The following is an 18936-nucleotide window of genomic DNA, read 5'->3' as shown; positions in this document are numbered from 1 at the left end:
AGGCTAGTCAATTCAACACCACCGTGGACGGGGATGTGGGAATGGCAGTGTAGAAGAGAAACACTGAGAATGGAGAAAGCCCAGGATCTGCTAGCGGCTTCCCTTCCGGGCGTCAAAGAAAATAAGATGACCAGAGGTGGTCACCAAGAAGCTGTCTTTAACAGAAGGGTTGGTCCCCACACAAACAGGTTCAGTCTTAAGGGTAAGGAGCTAGGGGACCCTGTTGCTGGTCCTTCTTTTAGGGCGTTGGTATTGAGGAAGTGAGGGCTGAGGTCCAGTGGCTTTTCATCCTGTCATAGAAGGGATAAGGCAGGGAAGAAGGTTGGGATTCAGAAAAGTGTTCAGGATAAAGAATTGTATTGACACTAATTGTGGTCACCTAGGGCCTTTCTCCATTCGCCCTTAGCTCCGGGCCCACAGAAAACAGAGAGGGAAAGGTTCTCCCACCTGAGGCATTTCCTTGCTTGAGTGCTAGCTAGTCCCTTCTCCCTCCCTTCCTCTTTATCTTACAATGTTAAGGACCACACCCAGGGCCCTGAGTATACAAGGGAAGCCCTCTGTCCCGTCCCAAGCCACAGCCCAACACACCCTCCATTAAGTACCTGCCAGCCTGTCCTTACATGGTCTGCCAGGGTTCCCTGCCTATCTCGCTGGGCCCTTGAAAATGGTCACGTAGTTATGGGTTTTCTTTGTAAAGAAACCTGTTCACAAATTGGGTCAAGCTTTCTGCCTCCCATCCGTTTCCACACTCCTCATCTCTTAGGGACCTGCTAGTCTTTGACTTTTTGTTTTCTGGTATTTTTCTGTTGTGCCTGAAAAGCTACTTCCTCTTCCTGTGGTTAGGGACTTCTGCTAATGAGGAGCCTCTGCCCGAGCTTCCCCAACTTAGGGACTCTTGCTGACATTATGCAGAAGCTCTTTTGACACTTAGTGACTCAACCAGGTACAGGAAAGTTAGCAGCTGCCCTTGGCTTGGCTCTCAATTCCCTTCCTAAAGTTTCCGGGACTCAGCCACATGGGCTTGGAAGGCACCTTAGTGCTTTGAGCCAATCTTCTCCTTTTCCAGCCTGCTTCTCTTTGCAAAGCCTCCCTGCCCCCACCCCCACCCCCCCATGGCGCCACCTGACAGCCTTCTCGCATGGCAATTATATCAACGATGCTAGGCATAGAGGGTGCTAGCACGTGTGGAGCGCTTCCTGTGTGCCCTCCAGACCCTAAGTACTTCTCAGATATAATCTCATTCACAGTAGCCCACGTTTAATTGAATGAATTTCTATCTCAGCTCATTTCATTTAGGGTTAATTCAATCCTGTGAGATCCATAGTGTTGCTGGCCTGGTTTTACAGAGGGAAAACAAGAAGTTCCCCAGAAGTTTGGTTCCCTGGGTGACTTAGCATTTAGAGCTGGGGTCCTCCGGTGCCTAATAGGCTCTTTCCTCTCTCCAGGTCTCTGAATACTGCATGGCAACTTCCTGCAGGTTTTTAGCTCCTAATTTAAAGAGCTCCAAAGGGCGTACAAATGTGGCTGTGAAGCTAAGGGTCCAAGACACCTACTTGGACTGTGGAACCCTGCAGTACCTCGAGGACCCCAGATTTACAGGGTACCGAGTGGAGTCAGAGATCGATACAGAATTGGAAGTAAAAATTCAAGTATGTATGCATGCATCCCTCTTCCCTTCTTCCTATGCCTCTTTATCTTCCTTCCCTACCCTTCTTCCTTTCTTCTCCGTGGCTATTTCCATCCCTGGGCTGGAGGGGTATGTGAGTTTCCACGTGCACCCTGAGTTCTTCCTCTTCGTCTTGTTTATTGCAGAAAGAAAACGACAATTTCAACATTTCCAAGGATGACATCGATATTACTCTCTTCCATGGGGAAAACAAACAATTTAATTGCAGTTTCGAAAATATCACCAGAAACCAAGATCTCACAACCATCCTTTGCAAGATCAAGAGCATCAAGAATGCAAACACCATCGCCACCTCCTCTAAGAAAGTCCGCGTAAGTCACCTGCAAATCCCACCCACTGTCTTTATCTGAGTCTTGGTAATTGCCTTACTAAGCCCCCAGGTTGGAGTGGAATCTTTCATAGATCTTTAGATTTATTTTCTTCTCTTTAAATAGATCGACAATGCTGATACTGCAAACCCTAATTCCAGCCAGAATAGCAGGCAGCCCCATGCATGTGCTTGTCTGCACGGCAAAGCACGGAACACGCCATTGTCGACAATCCTAATGAGCCTTGATAGCTTTTGTTCTAGCTGTGCATTTAGACCATAGCATCTGCAAGCAGCATCTCCAGATCCACTGACGGCTGAGCTGTCACTCTCCCGCTGAGTGCAGAGGTGACACGTCTAAGCAGAAACCCAAAACAAAAACCTCTTAGGCTCAAGCAGGGCGGCCCAAGCCTCTGTCGGCAGCACAGTAATCTGTGGTTTGAGAGCGGCTCTTTCCAGCATGGCTAGCCTTTCCTGCAGGTCATTGTTTTCTAGACATGCCTGAGGACCCTCTGAGAAGAGAAACATACAGGGCGTTGTTTACCCTGTCTGACGTAAACAGCTCTGCACGGTCTGTTAAAAAAAAAAAATACTAGGCATTGGGGATTTAGCTCAGCGGTAGAGCACTTGCCTAGCAAGCGCAAGGCCCTGGGTTCGGTCCCCAGCTCCAAAAAAAAAGAAAAAAAAATACTCTGTGAGTCAGGGCCGTAGCTCAGTGGTAGAGTGCTTGCCTGCCGTGCACAAAGCTCCAGACTTAATCTCCGGGATTACAAGAGAAAGAAGAGCAACCTTTTGCTTTGTTGTTAAGAAATGACTGGCTCAAAGGCCAGAAAGAGCAGCCGTGCTGGGAGCTGAAAGTGAGCACGCTTAAGTGTGTTGCTTAAGAGCTGTGTGACCCTACGTTCCTCCCTGGCTTCCTCCCCAGCCCTTTCATTGTCCGTCATTTTGGTAAAAGATAAGTAAGTCATGTTTGCGGCACAGTTCCCAAGCACCTGCACTGGGATTCGAACCCGGCAGAGCAGAAAGCAGACAGAAGCAGCTGCCTTTCTAGAGAGCAATGAAGAACGGTCTTTAAGGGGGATAGTACTTGGGGGAGGGGAAAGTAGACTACCCAGTGATCGCTCTGCACCTGATGGTGGAAAAGTTTGCCTGGAAAGGTGACATTAGAGTGTGGGCCTCCAGGAGGAGGAGGAGGAAGAAGAGAAGAAGCCATGGACAGACTGGACAGAGGGAAACATAGGCTCCCAGAGTGCCCAGGCAGAAACCTGCTGGCTAGGTCTAATCTGAATGCCATAGGTCAGCGTGGTCAGAGTGAGGGGCCATTCCTGGGAGGTTAGAGAGTCGGTGGGGAGGGCCAGAGATTATTAGGACCCTTTAGGCATTGCAGGGGGTTGTGGGTTTGATTTTTGATTCTAGGCAGCTGCTAGAGAATGAGTTCAGGGATGGTGTGAGCTGACATCCTATAGGACACAGACCTTTTGTCTTCACCTACCCATAGGCCCTTTCAACATCCACGTCAGTGATGACAGAATGAGGCTGGGTACAGACTAACTTAAGATCCTACAAGGAGAGAAAGGCTGGACCACCAAGACCTGCCATTGCCCCAAACCATTTTGCTTGGCGCTTCCTTGGGGCAGCCAGCATTCCAGAGAGCTGCAGAGGCCTTGGCACTTGTTGGTGTGTGAAGACGAAGGAAGAGCCAAGATGTAGAGTTTTTGCCTTTTCAAGTTCAATTGCCCCCGACCCCTCAACCCCAAAAGGTGGAAAACAGAAAAGATCCTCAGGGATCATCTGGTGGTCAACTAATTTTCACCAGAGAAAGAGACATTCAAACCTTCCTGACTGGAAGCACCCATGTGGGAGAGAGAGAAAAAAAAATTGCCCCTGTAGAGAAAGGCTAGCTACCTTCTGCCTCTGTGTTAGCCCACCTCTGCTCTAGTAAGGCTCAGGACAAAAGAGGGCCGGTGTTTAAAACCTACAGATCTAGTCCGGCATACCTACAGATCCCACCCATCCCGTCACGTCTCTCTTAGGGGAAGCTTACAGTGCGCATGCGTATGGTGCCCGGCTCTTCCGGCTCTAACGGTACCAATCTGTCCCATCAGGTCAAACTGGGAAACCTGGAACTCTATGTGGAACAGGAATCCGTTCCTTCCACGTGGTATTTTCTGATCGCGCTTCCGATCCTGCTGGCCATTGTCATTGTTGGTAAGTGGCCTGTTCCATTTTGCCATTGTCATTGTTGGTAAGTGATCTGTCCCATTTTGTCCGAGAAGTTAATTCCCCAAGGCTCCTCAGCGGGCAGGCAGACCTTCTGCTTTGGGGAGCTCTTTGTTAACATTAAATATTAACGGGTGAGAGGCCACATCAGAGAGTTGAGAAGTGAGTAACAGGTATGTTGGGGCTTCTCTAATGAGTTTTTAGAGTGCTTCAATAACAAAGAACTGGATTGTTCCTTGATGTTTTGCGCTGATACCCCAAGTCTCTGGGACTGATTTGGAAACAAGTCCATTAAGGACTCCCAGGAGTTGGTCATCCTATCTCATCCTCAGCCTGCTAAGTAGCACTTCTTCCCCAATCCCCTGTCCCGCTTTTCCTGGGAGAGTGGGGCTTTGCAAGTGTGTCTGCATTATCTGTTCCAATATGCGGTGGACATGGGGGTGTCATACTGACTACCAGTGGATGGATCTGGCCTATATATTTTATGGAGTCCTACGGCACTGTTCTTTTTTTTTTTTTAACTGAAGAAGTTGGCATTTAGAAATCAGGTAACTCACCCTTTAAGTTCGTGTTGAGGGGGCTAGAGAGATGACTCAGCAGTTAAGAGACGCTCTTCCAGAGGTCCTGAGTCCAGTTCCCAGCATGCACATGAAGTAAATAAATCTTTAAGTCTGTGTTGACCACGAGAAAGGTCTGAACTCTTAGGTCCCAGTTTCACCTCCCCTCAGTTCTTAGAGCTTGGCAGCTGCTATTCCTTAAAGACAAGGTGTGCGCTCTCTGGGTTTTTCACCACAGTCTCTACATCCACTAAGGTCCCCACCCACCTCCACATCTGGTGCCTGCAGCCATTTGGCTTACAACCTTTTTATTCTGTTTCTTCTCCTCCTTCACCAACAGCACGCCATGTTTGTTAAATACAACATGGCGCCTTTCTAACATTGTAGGGGCACGGAGGCAAGGGTCAGCATTTCTGGGCATCTTCTCTCTCCCTTCTTACTCATTTATTTCCAAATCTGTTTCCCTTGTTTGTTTGTTTGTTTGTTTGTTTGTTTTTCTTACTGAGCATTGGGTACGATGTTGGTGGCTGGGTCCGTCTCTGCTCTAAGAGTTGACTTACGGCCTAGTGCAGTTGGGCAGTTGCCTATCCTTGGGCGGTTGACACTCCTGTGAGGAGAGATATAAGTTTGTGAATAACTGGCTCCATGAAATGAATTCCTCAGAACTCCTGTGCTGTCTTGTCAGTGATTGTTTGGGGTATTTTTTATATTCTTTCCCCAAGTCGTCTACCTCTGTCATGTATCTACGATCTAAAATTTGGCTTGACATTTTCATAAAGTCCTGGCTGATGTGGGCTTCGAGGAAGAAGATTGCCTGTATAAACACTGAGCTCCGATTTGAGCATCGACTGCTGTCAAACGTGTTCAGATCTCTCAGCCTCTCCACACCGTTATGTCCACTTGGTGACTCCCGAGAAACCCCTCTGGTCTCTTGTTGACTCTGTAAGAAGTCATTTTGTCCTTTAAAGTGATTTGTTTGAATCTGCAGAACCTCTCACAAACATCCCGTTCTGACTCATTCTAGGGAGGCATGTGTCACCGGCAGCTATGGTAAGCCGTGACCTAGTCCGTCAGTCGGGTCCTTAGTGTAAACTGTAGATGCACCAAGCCTAAGCCTGCCACCAACAGAGCCAGGAAGCCAGCTGTGTGGGTGCCACAGCCGCTCCCTTCACATGCTGAGTCAGGGTGGCTTCCCAGGGAGCCACTGCCCCAAGTGAAAAAGAGGTTCTCTGGCTAGGTCAGTTTGAGAGTCCTCTCTCTTGGAAATGCTCAGTCCCAGTTAGAGTGAGCACAGCTGAGATGGTGAAGAAGTCTAGGGAAGAATTCTGTGTAATTGTGTTGACCGGTGTTTGTACTTGTTGGTAGTCATTCCTTTGTGTAATGGCCTTTAAAAGAAAATCAATCCCCCTCCCCCTCCCCTTCCCCCCTCTCCTCTCCCTTCCCCTCCTCCTCTCCCTTCCCCTCCCCTCCCCTTCTCCCTTCTCCTTCCCTCCACCATCCCTCCCCTCTCCCTTCCCCTCCTCTTCTTCTTCCCTCCCCATCCCTCCCCTCTCCCTTCCCCATCTCCCTCCCCCTTCCCCTTCCCTCCCCCATTCCCCAACCTTTCCCTCTCCCTTCCCCTCCCCTCCCATATTACCCCCACCTCCCTTCCCCCCCCCCCCCTTCTCCTTCCCTCCCCCATCCCTCCCCTCTCCCTTCCCCTCCTCTTCTTCTCCCCCTCCCCATCCCTCCCCTCCCTTCCCCATCTCCCTCCCCCCATCCCCCCACCTTTCCCTCTCCTCCCCTTCCCTCCCCCATTTCCCCATCTCTCCTTCCCCTTCCCCTCCCCTTCTCCCTCCCCCTCCCCCATCCCCCCACCTCTCCCTCTCTCCTTCCTCTCCTTCTCCCTTCCCCTCCCCCTCCCCCTCTCTTTCTCTCTCTGTCATATATGGAGGTACCCAAATACCATTGCTCACATGGAACCAGCAGAGGACAACTGTATGCTGCTGGCCTTTACCTTCCACCTTGTTTGAGACAGGGTTTCTTATCTGTACCCTGTACCCTAGGCTAGCTAGCTTTAGGACTCCTGGGGAATCTCCTGTCTTTGCCTCCCATCTTGCCGTGGGTATGTCTGACTTTACATGGGTCCTCAGATCCTCCTCGTTGCATGGCAAACACTTTCTCCCCACCCCCTCTTGTGTAACAGCCGTTAAAAGTCGACATCCTTCTGGGATAACACAGGAGCTGGCAATTGTTCGGTCCTCAGGTCGATGTGCTTTCTTGGTTTACATCCTGTAGTCTCTACGATGTCACAGCTCTTATGGATAAGGCAGGCGGGCACAGAAAGGCTAAGGGATTGGCTCAGGGTCACACAGGTAGTAAATGAAACGACAGAGCAGAGGTATAAACCCAAACTCCAGGGTCCATTGCATTGGCCACTCAAACGGCATGGCCCAGAGCAAGATGATGTGGACACAGAGGCCATCAGCTGGGGGGTGCTCTCAGTGACTTGCCCGTCACCCTCTTTAAACTATGCAAGTTAGGGTCCTGTGACAAGGAGAGATTGATGGCTTCCCTCTGCATTTGTAGTGCTGCTTTATTTCTCTGGATGTGTTTAGAGATGTTGGGGAAAGAGTGAACCATACACATGGCGAGCGGCTATAGGGAAACTCAGCCTGGTTCCTTACTCTCCAGCCAGCTGGGATCTTTGGTTCCGAGGGAAGGTTATTTGATTTTGTTTTCACTTTAAGATGAGTGGAATTTTTTTCTCCTGTTACATTTAACACCTTCCTCTTCAGAATGACCTTTACGGAAATAGCCCTTTAGCAAAATCCCAGCTTTTGTCTTTTCATTTTGTTTTTGTGGCATTGGGGATGGAAGCCAGGCCCTGGGACATGCTAGGCCAGCGCTCTGACACTGGACAGAGCCCCGACGCTAAAATAAAGTTCTTTCCTATGCTTAATTCTCCGTCTCTTCTCCCCGTTTCTTCCCCCTTGTTTCATCTCTGTGTCACCGCACCAATCTGACGCGGAGTCTCTGTCTCCTCAGTGGCCGTGGTGGTGACCAGGCACAAATCCAAGGAGCTGAGTCGGAAGCAGAGCCAACAGCTGGAACTGCTGGAGAGTGAACTCCGGAAAGAGATCCGAGATGGTAGGGCTCTGACACACCGTGGGTAGGAAAACAAGGCCCGCTCACTTTTATTTTAATTTTTGCCCTTGTGTGGAAACTGCCACATAGTGAGAACTGATTGTGTAACGGAAGACAAACTGAGCAGCAGGGTCTGGGCCTGGCTTTGTGTTTTATTTCAGTTCTTCTCCGCAGCCAACCAAGTAATTATCTATTGTTTCTTCTTTAATGAAAACCAAGGTCATACTCTGTGTTAGACAAAACAGCAGAAGATCTCATCCATTGTTTGCCGAGTTAAAATATTGCTCTTGGGACTGTGTGTTGCAGGCTTTGCCGAGCTCCAGATGGATAAATTGGATGTGGTTGATAGTTTTGGAACGGTACCCTTCCTTGACTACAAACATTTCGCTCTGAGAACTTTCTTCCCTGAGGTAAAAGAACATTGATCATCGTCCTCAGGTTGAGCCTTGAATAATAATGCAAGATCTTGCCTTACGTTCAGGCCGAGCAGGGAAGAGGATAATTATTAATTGCATTGATTAGGGTAGAGAGCAGCAACAGGCTACTGGTAATTACTCTTTCCCTGGTAAGAAATACAAGTTTAGAGTGATGGTTCTTGCTTTATACTTTTTTTTTTTTTTTACTACCAGTTTCGAACTGACTCCATAGCTGGGAAGTGAGCTAATTCATTTTAAAATCAATAAATTGTGGGCTCGCCAATTTGTCGTGTTTATCTGCCTGACTTGCACTGCTGCTCCTAGATTATCTGCTATTATTTCTCCATTGGAGACGAAAGGCAGGATCAGCCAAACGGGGAGAAATTGGACACGCAGGGAATTTGAGTTGATGGCAGGCATTTTTAGCCTCGTGTCTTCCTCGACAGTTTTCCTGTTAGTAGATCTGTCTGTAGCTTCCTTGTTTAGTAGACATAGGTGTATGGAATGAGCAGTGAGTTGTTCTAGCGCCTCAAGGAATAGTGTAGAGAGAGCCCTTCGGGGGGTTCCAATTCTGTCCTGATACCCCCATCTTCTCACTCACTCAGTCCTCTTCAGTTACCTCCCCCACGCCAAGACTTTGGCAAGGGCACTCGCCCATTCTATCCTGATAACTCAGCTCTCCCATATTGCTCTGCTGGTCCCAGAGAGATGCCTGCCCCCCATGAATTAGAACTCATTAATCCCCCATATTCAGATCTGGGCCAGTAAGCAAAGCTAGACATCCCTTCCAACCAAGGAAGGGGTTTGCAGCACCTTGCCAGAAGTATCTTGGCTCCGTTTGGCCAGAAGCCTAGGATCATGGACATACGTGTGAAACAATTTCCAGTTTCTCTGCAAGTCTAGCGTCAGACTTATATGATATATAAGGCACTATCGGGAGGGCTAGACATTGCCACAAGATACCTGCCCTGTGTGGGGGTCTACGCCTTGGTATTATAAATCAAGAAGGCTACAAACAAGACCAGCGTTCTTACTTATCCTCCAAGAATACCGGGCACCAAGATTTGCTGTCCAATGCCTCATCCATTTGCCGTACCTGGGGGATGGAGGGAAATTCAAGTCCCTGAGTCAGGGTGAGGCTCAGGGCCTCTGAGAAGCTTGCATCTGGAGTCCCAGTTTCCCAGCTCTCTGAGATTCCCCCATTAAGAATTTAAAAGCAATAAAATAACGGAGATTTCCAGCATCCAGATGAGTACTGTGTGGGCTTTTACAGTTAATGATTGCCCGTGAATGCTGAATAGCATAGTCTGTGGCCTGAAAAGGAAATTCTCCCATTTTTCTAAAGTCAGCAATCGAGGGCAGGGCGGACTGATGAGTGTCAGGGAACACCACTGCAAGCCGAGTGCCTCAAAATGAAAGGAATCCCCAGAACAACAGGGCATCGTTTTAGGAGAAGAGAATAGTTGCAAGGAACCCAACTGATTTAACTCAGGGTTCAGTGTGGTGTTGAATGGCAAACAGAAAGTCATAAAGCCTGGGAGTCATTAAGTCAGAGAACCCAAGTGGAAACCAACAGGGACTTTTCAGGACTCTTTGAAGGAGACCTAAGTCAAAACTGAGTTTATAGTAATAGGAAAGAGGGGGGAGGCATCCCCCTAAAACCAGGCGGCTTACCACATACAGCTCATGAGGCTGAGTGTTAATTGGGCACTTTGTTGATTGACCCAGAGCCAAATCCTTGTGCCTGGAGCTTGGGTGCCCGAGAGAGGTTGATGGATGATCAGTTCTTCCAAGACAGCAGAGGAAGAGGTGGCCCGGGCGTGCAGCTCCATCTTTGCTCGCTCGCCTGCTGGTTCTGTTTCAAAGCTTCCTTCTTCATTAGAGCAGTGGTTCTTGGACTTCCTAATGGTTGTGACCCTTTAGTACAATTTTTCATGTTGTGGTGACCCCCAACCACAAAATTATTTCTGTTGCTATGTCTAACTGTAAGTTTGCTACTGTTATGAACCTTAATGTGCAGGATGTCTGAAATGCAGCCCTTACGAAAGGGTCGTTGGACCCCTACAAAGGGGTCTTGACCCACAGCATGAGAACCACCACACTGTATATACTTGTTATTGTTGTCTGAGACAGGGCCCCAGATAGCACAGTTCCCAATGTCACAAAGAAGGACCCTGAACTTCTGGTCTCCTGTAGATAGACCGTTTTCTGCTTTTCTGAAAATAGAAGGCACAGGGTAAGCAGACTATCTAATCTCTTGGAAGAAGGAAATATGAATGAAAAGGGGGAAAAGCCTTGAGCTAGGAAACCAGGGTACCACTTCCCAGCAGAAGGTCGAGAATGAATTATGGGGCCATTCGAGGGCTCAGAGGGTAAAGGTGCTTGCCACCAAGTCTGACAATAAGAGTTCAGTCTCCAGGACTCAAAAGTTGTACGCACACACACACACACACACACACACACACACACACACACACACACACACACACATGCACACTGAGGCATGTCCCTTCCTTCCCTATAAGTAAATGGTGAAATCACAAAAGACTGTTTAAAGTGGACATTTATACTAGGTAGGGGTAGATGAAAGTAATTTGAGGTCTTCTGCTTTGGCTAACAAATTTGAAGCTATGAAACGAGGTTCTCTGCAGGAAAAATGTACTTTATTAATACACAAGCTTTATCTAGAGTTTTAAAGTATAAAGGAGAGAGAGAAATCCATTTGAATTTATGATTTTACTTAGTTATTTCAAACTATTACCCAATATGGTTTTACATTATAGTATTTAGTTGAGCATAGTACATGTTTGTAATTTCAGACTCTGGGAGACAGAAGGCCAGAGAATTGCTGTGAATTTGGGGCTGGCCTGGGATATAAAGTGAGACCCTGTCTCAAAACACCCCAAATAAGTAAATAAAATTAAATTCAATTCTTAATTTCAATAAGATTTTTTTTTTAAATGGCAGCCTCAAAATGTAAAAGCTTATGTTAAGGATCCACATAGCATAGTATATCCAGGCATGGTTTTCAAAGCCGGGGTAAAAAGCTCAGTCAGAGTGCTGTGTGTTTAGTACTCCTCATTTCATTACACAAGAGGTCCATGAGGTAGGGACCGTTGCCCACCTCCATTTCCCAGATGGTGGAAGTCAGACACAGTGTAAATAGCCTGTGCACACTCACGTGACCAGTGTGTGATAAGTCAGAGCTGGACCCCAGGTAGTTTCACTCTAAATTTCATGCTCTCCCACCACATGGTCTGTCCATTTATTGAGGGTGTAACATATTGGAACAGTCGATGCTACTTAGCTATGACGTATCTGAGAGTGGCAGCCCCGTGTGAGCCTCATCCTTGGAGGCCAGCACTGTGTGAGCCTTATCCTTGGAGGCCAGCACTGTGTGAGCCTCATCCTTGGAGGCCAGCACTGTGTGAGCCTTATCCTTGGAGGCCAGCACTGTGTGAGCCTCATCCTTGGAGGCCAGCACTGTGTGAGCCTCATCCTCATCCTTGGAGGCCAGCACTGTGTGAGCCTTATCCTTGGAGGCCAGCACTGTGTGAGCCTCATCCTTGGAGGCCAGCACTGTGTGAGCCTTATCCTTGGAGGCCAGCACTGTGTGAGCCTCATCCTTGGAGGCCAGCACTGTGTGAGCCTCATCCTTGGAGGCCAGCGCTGTGTGAGCCTCATCCTTGGAGGCCAGCATTGTGCGATCCTCATCTTGGAAGTCAGTTGCTTGATGAGAGGCTTGACATTTCCATAATCTTCTAGCACCAGTTTGGTTTTGTTTTTTTAACTTTTGAGTCAGTTCGTTTTTTAAAATCCAACATAATCTACCAAAAAAATGGTCTATGCTGATGACAATTCTCGGAGGCTTCCAGAGGCCAAGGGTGTTCCTTGAGAGCATAATAATCATTTATTATGTCTTGGAGGCGGCACAGTGAGCACAGACCAAGGGCTCTTCAGATTAGCAAGTTGCACCCCTGCTTTATTAAAACGGACTTGGCTATTATAACAAAGATGCACTGTTCATTTCCTTTGGATGTTGTGAATAATAAAGGTGTCTCCTTCCTCTCAGTCAGGTGGCTTCACGCACATCTTCACTGAGGACATGCACGTAAGTTTCTACGTCTTCCCTTTGAGCTCTGCGACTGTCAGCTTATCATCCTCGCTGTCACCGCCATTGTTATCGCTCTGGATTTTTATTGTGGGCATTTTGGCTGATGAGCTCAACGTTAAATAACCCATTGTGTTAAGAACCCATTGTGGCCCCACTTCCTAAGTTTCAACTTGCATGCTGCACTGCGCGATATTTATTATCTTCTGTCCGTGCTATACCATTGTGGGTTACTTTCCTCCCCCTCCAGAACAGAGACGCCAATGACAAGAACGAGAGCCTCACAGCCTTGGATGCCCTAATATGTAATAAAAGCTTCCTAGTTACTGTCATCCATACCCTTGAGAAGCAGAAGAACTTCTCAGTAAAGGACAGGTACGTGTTAATTCTTTTGTGTTTTGATAAGCACTTAGGCAGAGACATTAAAACCTATGTATGCTGGCACACGCCTTTAATTGCAGTGTGCTAGAGGCAGAAGCAAGCAGAGCTTTCTGAGCTTTTGAGACTGGTCTGGTCTACACAACAAATTACAGGCCAGCTAGGGCCAAGCAATAACCCCAAACTACTTATTTTAGCTTTGTTTTTTCCCATGTATTTATTCATTCATTCATTCATTCATTCATTCATTCATTCACTTTACATCCCGATCACAACCCTCCTCCCTCCTCCTCCTTCCAATCCCCACCTCTTACAGTCCTCCCCCATCTTCTTCTCCTTCTACTCTGAGAAGAGGGAGGCCCCTCCCTGGGTACCAACCCACCCTGGCACATCATTTCACTAGGGGACTTGGCACATCCTCTCCCTCTAAAGCCAGACGAGACAGCCCAGTTAGGGGAACAGGATCCACAGGCAGGCAATAGACTCATGGACAGCCCCCGCTACAGTCGTTGGGGGACCCTCATGAAGACCAAGCTGCACATCTGCTGCGTATGTACAGGGGTCCTAGGTCTGGCTCTTTGGTTGGTAATTCAGTCTTTAGAAACCCCCAAGGGTCCAGGTTAGTTGGCTGTTGGTATTCTTGTGGAGTTCCTATCCCCTCCAGGTTCCCGATTCCTTCCCTGGACTCTTCCACAAGATTCCCCAAGCCCCGCTGGATGTTTGGCTGTGGGTCTCTTCGTCTGTTTCAATCAGCTGCTGGGTGGAGCCTCTCAGAGGACACCATGCTTGGCCCCTGTCTGCAAGCAGGACAAGAACCATTCCTTGGCATTACTACCCTATTGCTTTAGTGTTTGAAGGGCTGGGTATCGAACTCAGGGGCTTGTGGATGCTGAACAAGTGCTTCACACTGAGCTCCAGCTCTCAAGCTCCTCCCTCCCAAACCACTACCTGACCCTCGGCATGCCCTGTCCCAGTGGTGTTGACAGGGTGCGTGCACAGCCATGCTCTCTGCAGCTCAGATCACATGAACACGACCCCGGTTCTGTCTTGAAGGCACACATACACACATCACCCAGTAAAACCCTAAGAAAACCCCAATGCCTAAAGGGAAAATTCTCAACTGAAAAAAAGCAGAAGTGTTATTTTTAATTTTTAATTTTAAAGAAATACCCTAAATTTTTGGAAAAGAAACTCACTTCTTGTTGTTTTAAAAAAAAAAAAGTGACTGAAATTGAAATTGACTCGTTTGGCTTGTTTGTTTGTTGTTTCGTGTACCCGGCAGGCTGGCCTAAAACTCCTGCTGTAGCGGAAGATGATCTTGAATTCCTGATGCACTTTCTTGCCTCTTCCTCCAGGCTGCTGAAGGGTGACAAGCATTTGCCACCACCACAGCCAATACACACCCTTTTAGGGATCAAAACCAGGGCTCCATGCCCTAGGCAAGCCGTTTACCAATGAGCTATGACGGTGCTGATGCCCGGTGTGCAGTCTTATGACACAGGATAGAAGTGATTGGAACCTGAACAATAGAGAATTAGCTCCTCAGGAGACAATCCCCTGCTGCTAGCAAGATTCCATGGAAACTGGTTATGTCTAGCTGAGTCCGGGGCTAACAGCTTACCTCGCTCTATTTTTAAATAGGTGTCTCTTTGCGTCCTTCCTAACCATCGCTCTGCAAACCAAGCTGGTCTACTTGACCAGCATCCTGGAGGTGCTGACCAGAGACCTGATGGAGCAGTGCAGTAATATGCAGCCCAAGCTCATGCTGAGGCGCACGGAGTCTGTAGTGGAGAAACTCCTTACAAACTGGATGTCCGTCTGCCTCTCTGGTTTCCTTCGGGTAAGTGTCACAGGCCTCTGCAGTGTCAGAGGTAAGACAATAGGCGGTTATTTTTAGCACACGCTGGTGTCTTTGTGGAGCTAAGTCCAGAATGCTCCATGGTGTGGGCATTTGACAGAACTTGATCTTGGGCCTTCCAGATTGAATGGAAAATAAAAATGGTCCAGGTTTTGTTTGTTTGTTTGTATGTTTGTTGCTGTTACTAGTCCCTAGAGGTACATGTAATTCACATAGGGTTCTCTAGGCTAAGATTGCGTGCTCATCTTCTTATCTGTGGTGTTGGTTAACACCCATGGTCCTGCTAGCCCATTTAAGGAACTGTCCTGAGACCTGGGACGCTGATGAGCCCAAACTGTTTTTGTGTTGTGCTAAGTAATAAAACTATGACGCGGGGCACCATGCCACGCTACTTCCTGCTACTCTCTGTCCCCAACAATCTCTCTGCCTCTATGGCTAGCCTCACATTGGCACAGGCTACTCTCTGGCCCCAGCAGCGGCTGCCCTCTTGTGACTCTCTGCTGCAAGCTCTGCTCACATCCCAGCATCCGCCCCTGTAGTCATTGTCACAATTCCCAGTCTCCTGGTAAAGTCAAAACTCTGGAAGCTTGTAATTAATCGGTCAGATTTATATCAGTAAATCCTCACCCCACAAAACATCCACACAATAAACTCAGAGCCAACAGATATTGATATAAACTGCCCACCTAGATAAGACAAATTGTCCTGGAATCATCCCTCCCTTATAAGATATTCATAGCTACCTGTGGCCATTTAAGGCCACACGGATCTGGGTCGTCCTTCTCTCTCTCTGTCTTGGTTCCTCTCTCCCTCCTCTCTCTCCTCTCTCCAAAACTCTGCACCTGCCTTACTTTTTCACTGCCCAATCACAGGCCTTGCCTCATCTTGTGCCTGCCCTCTCCTGCATACAGACATCAATCCACATTCTTGGATCCTCTAAAACATGTTTGAAGTACTCATTACCACCGTTATACTGGCAGCTAATGATGGCCCCTTCTTCCCAGGTTCAGCCTTAAAGCAAGTCCCCAAAGAGCCTTCTGTCCTCAGAGTTCACTTTCTTGAAGTGACTATGGAGTATGGTTGAATTTCATCGACTCTTAAAATCTTACGGAATGCAAATTTCCTATGGTTTCCATGGTTAACAGAGTGGGCCTTGGACAACTCAGGGTTGGGTCTGGAGTTCAGACAGCTTCATCGGTTCCTGGCATGTTACCTGGGAAGTTGACAAAAGATGAATACTGTTGGGCCGTTTTGAAGCCCAGAGGAGCAGGAGTACGCCGTTGCTCAGGGCTGAGTAAGAACCCCATAAATATTGGCTATTATTATAAAATATTAAAATGAAAATCAGGGTGTTTCAGTTGAACATGGTCTTTGTTCAGCTCTCTGAGGCCCTGGCATGGAAGGTTCTTATCCATCTTTAATTTCACCAGCTACCCAGATTCCAGCAAAACGGCATAATTGTGTATTTGCAGCTAGTTTCAAAATCTAATTAAACCCTGAATAAGATACACTGTTATGCCACAGGTTTTAACAGGGCTGCTTAAGTTGACATCCACAAGCAGCACTTTAAATTAGACCGTGCCTAGTTTAATGTTTAATGCAATCTTAAGAGTAGATATGCAACATTTTTAAAAAAAAAATTTTTTTTTTAACTGACTTTCCCCACTCCCAAGGCAATGGCCGTTTATTAAGATTAATGAAATCTGCCTTCTTTTCTGTTTACTTGGTATACATCATCTGCTCTGGGGACGTGTCAAGTGGTTCTTTCTAGGGAGAGCTGCCTTTGTGCCTCACTGTGGCTGGGTGGGCAGCAGCTGCTGAACACGGGTGCCTGACCCTCTCCCAGGTTCCCAGGTCTTAGTCCTCAGCTGACCCTAAGTCAAAAGCCCTGGAACGGTGTCCACCAATCTCTTCTCTAAAAGCTCTGTCAGGGAATTCCTGTAGCTGATGTAACCAACCCTCCGAGGAAACAGAAAGCAAATGCTGGCCCTGAGGTTTTGTTAAAACCAGTGAGCTTGCTCTCTCTGCGGGGTTTCCTACCCAGCCAGCTGGGGTTGGCGTGCTCACCGTGGGCAGTGCCTTGTGGTGGTGTTTGTTTCTGGTTTGGTGTCCATCCACCGGTAAGGCCGATGGTTTGAAATTCACCCCCAGCTCTTCCTTACATGGAACTCTCTCGGGAGCTTCTCTTAGGCATGAAAGGGGTGAAGTGTTCAGGAAAAATCTGGGCTCCGAGCCCAAGCAGCCCCCTTGAGCAAAGCATTCTGGGTCAAGATTCCTTCTCTGTGCTGATTCAAGAGTGTGTAGAACACTCGCTGGTGAGGAGGGAGTGGCACGGTGCCCAGGAGGAAGTGGCATCCAGCCCAGTCCTGGGTGGGACTTTCACTTTCAGTAGAAGAATCCCTCTAGCGACCAAGGGGCTTGGGGGCCTCCTTGCACCTGCTCACGGGTGCTAAGCAGGTAGCAGCCTTCAGATAATGTCCCTTCCCAGACTCCAAGGCCTGGGGGACAGTAGTGACAAGTGGCATCTATTAAGCACTGCTGTTTGCTGTACATCAGACATCAGGCTAAGAGCTTGGGTTGTCTTATCTCATTTAACCCTTAATGGTCCACAGAGGTAATGGCCATTTTGCCTATGGGGGCTCAAGACAGATAGAGTGAGTCTGTAGGTCTGAGGGTAAGTAACATGGTTGGTACCAGCCTCAGAATGAACTTTGCGAGTGGACATCCTCTCTGGTCTGTCATCTAAAGAGAGGATGAGACATACTAAATACTTGTGGGAGTGGATGGCAAAGAAATCCCGTGGTCCGGTGGTGCCCTAGGCTGGTCACACATCAGTGTCTCTGGAAAGGCTTTCAACCTGACTCTGCTACAGATCTAGGTTAGGTAGGTGTCTACGTGGCACAGGTTGGGGGACAGGCACCTGAGTTCTTAAGGAGATGCTCAAAAGATACCAGAGGTGATTCGCTAGAGTTAGAACTGTGGGCCCCAGGGACAGTGCGAAGTCAGCTCGATTTGGAGAATTCTGGGAAATCCTGACTGGAGAGCCCTTGAGCCAGTCAGTGGCTGTTACTCTGCCTAGCCCGGGGGTCCTGGCTGGCCTCTGTGTCAACCAATGTGGCCAACTCAGTCCCCACATAGGGGCCCTTGGTGTGTCTCTGACATGTGTAAGAAAGGCAGAAGTATGGCTCTTAGGTTTGTGGTCAGGCCATTACCCACGGCGGGTGGGGGGTGGAGAGAAAGCAGATGGCGATAAGATTACCTACCATGAAATAAAGGAAGTTTCTTCTGAGAAGGAAATGTCAGGTCCCCTCCCCCCACCTGGGAAACTTCTGAACATTCCCTTCTCTGGCCTGCATAAGGAAGATGCTACTCAGGGAGTTTTGTCAGCAGAGGGGAGAAAAGCAAAGAGAGGCAGGGAGGAAGTGGACCAGGGGAGGTAGAGGGTGGCAGAAGGCCAGGGGCGAGAACTACACTTGGAGGAAGGACAAAGGAAGGGACAGGGGAGGGATAGGGGAGGGGGGCCTCAGAGGGTTATGGGTAATCCTCCTCTTCACAGGAAATCAGACTGAGACAGGAATGCTCCTTTCAAAGCCGAGTTAGTTAGCTCTGCAGATGAACTTGGTAGCACGGGGCTCCAATCGGAGCCACATAGCTACTCTTTCATTTCTGGCTTAGGCAGAGCCCCTCCCCCTCCGCCTAATGTCCATGGATCCTGGAAACCACGTTACTTACGGGGAACGGAAACTGCCCCAGGGCTGCATGCCTCAGAAGATGCCAGGAAGCAGAACACGGCTTAGACCTCAACTACCCAATGTCCCTTTGACCATAGTGGCCTCAAATTTGGGCCACCAGCCTCCAAATTCAGTGGACCATGTTCCCAAGAGAGGGCTGGAGACAGGAGCCCTGGGACCAGCCTTAGAGGTTCAGGGGAAGATAATACTGTGCAAGAGGTGTCTGAATGATCAGGACCAAGGGCTGACACATAGGTAGGACACAGGCTAAAACCAGCTGAAATGGAGGCCACTTCCATCGCTAAAAGCTATTTAGCCCTGACAGTCCACCCTCCTCAGCAAATGTTTAAAACAGTCTTGCATCAGTCCCTGTTGCCAAGGCTAACGTGAAGCACTTTTTTTTTAATGTCGCTTATTTTTGGTTTGCAATTAAATTGTAATGTAAACAAGGTTATAACTCCACCTCTGAAAACTGTTCTTAAGCACTAGTCTACCACCAAGCACAAGTCTGCCAGCTAGGAGCTTAGACATGAAATTATGGGGGC

General features: G+C 48.3%; 1 protein-coding gene across 1 annotated transcript in view; it reads left to right on the top strand.

Moving 5' to 3' along the window:
- Positions 1-18936, top strand: part of Plxnc1 (plexin C1) — a 152433-nt gene that overhangs the window by 97720 nt on the left and 35777 nt on the right. Inside the window, exons 14-21 of the mRNA XM_032917107.1 lie at positions 1446-1649; positions 1813-1998; positions 4100-4202; positions 7799-7900; positions 8204-8307; positions 12386-12424; positions 12675-12799; positions 14444-14642. Of these exons, the coding sequence (XP_032772998.1) occupies positions 1446-1649; positions 1813-1998; positions 4100-4202; positions 7799-7900; positions 8204-8307; positions 12386-12424; positions 12675-12799; positions 14444-14642 (1062 nt within the window). The remainder of the gene's footprint in view (positions 1-1445; positions 1650-1812; positions 1999-4099; positions 4203-7798; positions 7901-8203; positions 8308-12385; positions 12425-12674; positions 12800-14443; positions 14643-18936) is intronic.

This window comes from Rattus rattus, chromosome 1 (assembly GCF_011064425.1).
Source record: "Rattus rattus isolate New Zealand chromosome 1, Rrattus_CSIRO_v1, whole genome shotgun sequence".
Classification (NCBI taxonomy): Eukaryota; Metazoa; Chordata; class Mammalia; order Rodentia; family Muridae; genus Rattus; species Rattus rattus.
Note: the sequence above shows the minus strand (reverse complement) of the source record. Positions and strands in the feature narration are given on the sequence as shown.